Below are 6,000 nucleotides of genomic sequence, written 5' to 3'. Positions count from 1 at the left end.
AAAATTAATAAATAATTTTGCTATAGAATCTAAGGCTATATATATAAGTGTTTAAGAATTTAAATTTTAATTAACAATTCTTCAACTTTTTGCAGAATTGACGCTATAAAGGAAAAATCAACAAACAATGATTCTAAGGACTATTTGATTGATGTATATCTAAGGCCTAGTTTGGAAGTTAGTAAATATTAAGAAAAAGAAAAGAAAATTTCAAGAAATTCTTATTTTTATGATTGTCAATAATAGTGAGAAGGAAAATAAAAAATAGATCAAATTTATAAATATAAAATTAATTTTAAACATTATCGATATTTAGTTTCTTTCTAATTTTTAGTCATATTAAAGTAAATTTATATTTTTTTATAGTATTTTATATAAAAAAAAATATAAAGAAAAATAAATTCCTTCTTTATTTTTCTTTTTTTTTCTTTACTCAAACAAAATCTTTAATCAAATGGAGTGTTTAAAAATTTAAATTTAAATTAACGAGCCATCGACTTTTACGAGGATGGATGTTATAAAAGAAAAATTAATTAATAATTAAAAATATAAAAGGCATATAAAGCAATTGGGCAGAAGTTATTAAAAAATCAAAAAGTAAAGGCAGAAAAACAAGAAAGGCCATACTCAGTGCCGAGAGGAAGAGCTAACTATCAAAAATAAAAAATAAAAAATAAAAAATAAAACTAATGGTAGTGACTAGTGAGGAACAGCGGGTGTTAGGTTGCCACTCTCCCGTGCGCTTCCCGCGAGCTGAATCCCCGCGTCACTCAGCAGTGTTGGTCTGACTGACGGTGAGCTCCCTCCGTCGCGTCTCCTAAGCAATTCCTTCTCTCATGGCCACGAGAGGGTAGGAGAGAGAGAGATAGTGCGATGACTATATGTAATTTAAGTTGGTTCAGCCCACCAATGTCGATGTCCATTGCAAAACCTTCCTTCTACACACATCTCTTCCTCATCCCCAAATCCAAATTTCTTCTCACTCCCACACGCATCTCCATCCCCAAATCCACACTTTCTGCCCCACAGCCCGCGCACATCGTCTCCGACCCACCTGGCCCAGAATCCCACTTCGACAATTCAAGCATTCCCCTAGAAAAGCTCTTTATCCCCCCGAACACACCCACTTCTTCCTTGAATTCCCCTTTGAGCGCTAGAGTCTTGAAGGGTTCCAACATAGTTCTCAGCGGGTATGCTAGAGATGCTCAGATAAAGCAGGCAGAGTTCCTGAAGAGCAGTACGAGGACGGAGGATTGCCCCTCTGATGGGTTGCCTGAGTTCGCCCTCGTCGGGCGCTCCAATGTTGGGAAATCTTCGCTGCTCAATTCGCTTGTCCGGAGGAAGCAGCTTGCTCTCACCTCAAAGAAACCTGGTAAGCAGCGTGGAGTTTCTGTTCTTTATTTCTTAGTTCATGTATACTTCGTGCAGTCTGAGTAATTTAATTTAGTAAGGATCCATTTGATTAGAGAGAAGAGGAGGGAAAAAACGAATCCCTCTCTTCCACTTTTCTAGAGTGGGGAAGTGAAAGGAGAAAGGAAAAGGGCAAAAGACAATTTATCTTCCTGAGGACCTCCTTTAATGTTTCAAAAATTCCAAAAAGATATTTACCTCTTGTATTTTCTGAAAAAACAAAAGTTTTGAAGGGTGTAAGTATCCTAAAAATCAAATGTTAGGAGAGGTCTGTGGGAGTTTTGAAATCTCAGGGACGTTCATGTGATTTTTTAAATCTTAGTGTCTTTTTCCTGAAGAAAAAAAGGTAAAGACTTTTTTTTTCGGGTGAAAAATGTGGAGAAATTATGTTAAAAAAAACAAAACTAAAGTACCCCTAGATAACCTTAGAAGTAGTCTTGTGGGGATATTCTTATAAAAGACAATCAATTTTTGTTTTTCTCTATATTTCTCTCTGCTCTTATTAAATCAAATAATGTGAGGATAATCTAGTTATTTTTTTTTTCTCTCTCTCATTCTTTTCTTCTCTTCTCTCTATTAGTTTCTTTTCCCTTTTTCTCCTCCTCTTTCTAACAAACCAAACCTTAAAAGAAAACAATAATTTTGAGTAGTTTTTTGTCAGTGTTGATAATTGGGGGTAAATGCTTACCACATGGAGTAAGTTGGGAAACCCACTATGATAACTCCCCAGGCCATGAATCGTCCTAGATGCGGAGTGGGGTAAACGACACCAAAAGTCTTGGCATAGGGAGGATAAGAAGGAAAGGTAAGGATGTTCAATTACAAGCCCCTATCTTCCTTCCATAGAGAAAATATCTCTGAAACTCTCATTGGCTGGAAAAAGAGGGTTTTTTGTACCCTTTACGGTCACCTAGTCCTTTTGTAGGGAAAGAGGGTATGGGCTACACAATGCATAGGATCAAGTTGGAAATAGTTCTAACAGTTTGGAACTATTTGGGGACACTATCCACATTCTCGTTGGAGTAACAAGGAAATAGTAGTTTGAGAATATGAGCATGAGCACATTTCATAGTTGTCTCATCTTAAAGAGCCAAGAATTGCATCTTGAATGCCTATGGGACATGTCCTCCTCACATAGAGCCAAGTTAGGAGAAAAGTTTGGAAGGACGCGAACTTGCAACAATGGCGCATAGATAAAGCAATTTAAGCAAAAGAGAGTTGAGACCCACTATGATAAATACCTATGAACCTTCTGACAATGAGTATTGGGGTAAATGGTTAGCATTTGAAGGCTTGACAAGGTATCGCAAGCCAAACTTGTTCAAGACACTATGCTTTCCTGTGACTATTTGTCTTATGTGCATGGGATGGGTAACCATTATGTAAATAGTTGTATAGGTTTTATTCATTGAGTGTGCCAATGTCTTTGTTTGAAAAGGGAGTATGACACCTTGGTCAGTTTTACGTTTCCTAGTGCCAGGGCTAGAATAGCATAAATAGTTCTATAGGGGAGGGTGAGGGTGCATCAATCATTGTAAAACTCACTAGTTCTTATAAACGTATTTAGCCTATTGGCTTCCCTCACTAAACACGCATTGCATATGAAGGTGTTAAGAAAGGATTGAGTTGCTTTACGATTTACCGTGTGATTCTTGTCTACTTACTTGTTTACTGCTTCTAGTTACTTTGCTTTCGATGGTTGTGAATGTGTTTTTGTGGTAAATTGCGGTATACTTTTGATTGATTAGTTAAGCAAGAGTGCATTAGCTAGTGTCGCATGGCCCTTCACTTGGTGTCAAGTGTTTGACCATGATGTAGGGGGAGGATGAGAAGGGAAAAGGAGGAGAAGGGAAGGTAAATATGATAAATTGCTAGCTCCAATCAATAGAAGTTTCTCTAACACTCTCATGGACTTAAGCATGACAATGTTTTTCTTACTATTTTCAGTCACCCAACCCTTTTACAGGGAAGCACACATAAGGATTTGAGATACGCTCTATAGGACATCAATTTAGAAAATGTTTTATTAGTTTGGTGCCATTTATGAAAACTATTTCACATTCTCGTTGGAATAACAAAGTGAAAGCAGTTTGAGAAGACGAGTGTGAGCACATTTCAGATTTCTCGTCTCAAAGAGCCCTTAGAAGAGGAATTTGCATCTCAAATGCCTACAGGACGTATCTTTCTCACATAGGAACAATTTCAAACTATGCAAAGTTTGGCATCGTCTTGGAAATCATTTCACATTCATCAAAGGCAAAACAATTTGAGAAGACAAGCGTGAGCACATTTTAGAGTTCCCTTGTGGAGCCCTCCTAGCAAGAGTAGTTGCATCTCAAATGCCTTGGTACAAGCTCTCCTCACATATGACCAATTGCTTGAGTTCACCCTCATTGGTCGCTCCAATGTTGGGAAATCTTTGCTGCTCAATTCGCTCGTCCAGCGGAAGCAACTTGCTCTCACCTCAAAGGAACGTGGTAAATAACATTGAGTTTCTATTCTTTAGTTCTTAGTTCATGTCTACTTCCTATAGTTTGAATAATTTATTTTAGTAAGGATCCATTTAGTTATATAGAAGGGAAGAGGAGAAAGAAAAAAAAAATGGGGTTAGAACTCCTTTGTTTGGTGAAAAATATAGAGAAATTATGTAAAAAAATAAAAATAAAATGCCACTAGATAACCTTAGAAGCAGTCCTGTGGGGATATTCTTATAAAAGTTAACCAGTTTTTATTTTTTTTCTCTATATTTCTGTTCACTATCTCTTATTAAATCAAATAATATGAAGATAAGTCCCCCACATTTCTTTTCTTCTCTTCTCTCTTATTTTCTTTTCCCTTTATCTTTGCTTTGCTCTAACCAACTAGGCCTTAAAAGAAAACAATAATTTTAAGTAGTTTAACTTGTCAATGTTGATAATGGGAAATATTTTTGGGGTACATTGGTACCACATGGAGAAAATTGGGAAACCCACTTTGATAACTGCAGATGAACCATCCCAAATAAGGAGTGGAATAAAGACACCAAAAGGCCTGGCATAGGAGGATAAGAAGGGAAAAGGAGGAGAAGGAAAGGTAAGGACGATCAATCACACGCTTTTGTTTTCCTTCCATAGAGAAAGTTTCTTTGAAACTCTCATTGACTTAGAAAGAGGGTTTTTTTGTACTTTTTGTGGTCACCTAGTCCTTTTGCAGGGAAGTGCACAAGAGGATATGAGATACATGCTGCACGATAACAAGTTGGAAATGGTTTTAGCAATTTGGCACTATTTGGGAAACTTCTCACATTCTCGTTGGAATAACATGGAGAAAGTAGTTTGAGAAGAAGAGCATGAGCACATTTCAAAGTTCTCTTATCTCAAAAAGCTAGGAATTTGCATCTTGAATGCCTACAAGACATGTCCTCCTCATATAGCACCAAGTCAGGAGAAAAGTAGCTTGAAGGACACCAACTTGCAACAATGTAATATAGACAAAGTGATTTAAACGCAAGAGAGTTGAGACCCACTATGATAACTCCTCATGAACCTTCCGACAATAAGCACTAGAGTAAATGGTTAGCATTAGAATGCCTTACAGGGTTTGACAAGCCCCACACTTGTTTAGGGCATTATGCTTGCCTGTTAGCTTTTGTCTTGTGTGCATGGAATGGGTAATCGTCATGTAAATAGTAGTATAGGATTTATTCATTGTGTGTGTCAATGCCATTGTGTAAAAAGGGAGTATGACTTGTTGGTCAGTTTTGTGTTTCCTAGTGCCAGAGCTAGAATAGCATAGAAAGCTCTTTAGAGGGGGGTGGGTGTTCATCAATCATTGTAAAACTCACTAGCTTTTGTAAACGTGTTTAGCCTACTGACATCCTTTGCTAAACACGCATTGGCTACAGAGGTATTAAGGATAAGTTATGTTGCTTTATGGTTTACCACGCAACTCTTTTCCTACTTACTTGTTTCCTGCTTCTGCTTACTTCGCATTCGATGGTTGTGAATGTGTTTTTGTGGTAAATTACGATAGAATTTTGTTGACTAGTTAAGCAATAGTGCATTAGTTGGTGTTTTACGATCGTTCACTTGGTGTGAAGTGTTTGGCCTATGACATAAGGGGAGGATAACAAGGGAAATGGAGGAGAAGGGAAGGTAAATATGAAAAATTGCTATCTCTTGTCCATAGAAGTTTCTCTAAAGCTCTCATTAACTTAAGCATCACATGGTTTTTTGTACTATTTGCACTCACCTAGCCCTTTTGCAGTGAAGTTCACATCATAAGGAATTTTGAGGTAAACGCTATAGGATATCAAGTTAGAAATTATTTTAATAGTTTGGTGTTGTTTGTGGAAACTATTTCACATTCTCGCTGGAGTAACAAGGCAAAAGTGGTTCGAGAAGATGAGTTTGAGCACATTTAGGAGTTCTTTTGTCTCTAAGAACCCTCAGCAAGAGGAATTTGCATCTTACAGGACATTTCCTCCTTACATAGGACCAAGTTCAAACTATGCAAGATGAGATGAAACTGTTGGCAGAGAATGTGCAAGTTCTTGTTGCTACTACCTTGCAAAGCGCTAGGTTAGAAGAAAAGTAGCTTACAGTATGCAAA

General features: G+C 37.2%; 1 protein-coding gene across 1 annotated transcript in view; it reads left to right on the top strand.

Annotated features, from left to right (window-relative positions):
- Positions 1–679: 679 nt before the first annotated feature.
- LOC131150895 (GTP-binding protein At2g22870) overlaps positions 680–6,000 on the top strand; it is a 38,222-nt gene continuing 32,901 nt past the window's right edge. Inside the window, exon 1 of the mRNA XM_058101959.1 lies at positions 680–1,372. Coding sequence (XP_057957942.1) covers positions 874–1,372 — 499 coding nt within the window. The 5' untranslated portion in view covers positions 680–873. The remainder of the gene's footprint in view (positions 1,373–6,000) is intronic.

Source organism: Malania oleifera, chromosome 3 (genome assembly GCF_029873635.1).
Source record: "Malania oleifera isolate guangnan ecotype guangnan chromosome 3, ASM2987363v1, whole genome shotgun sequence".
NCBI classification, from domain to species: Eukaryota; Viridiplantae; Streptophyta; class Magnoliopsida; order Santalales; family Ximeniaceae; genus Malania; species Malania oleifera.
The sequence above is the reverse complement of the archived record's forward strand: the minus strand, read 5'-3'. Positions and strand labels throughout refer to the sequence as shown.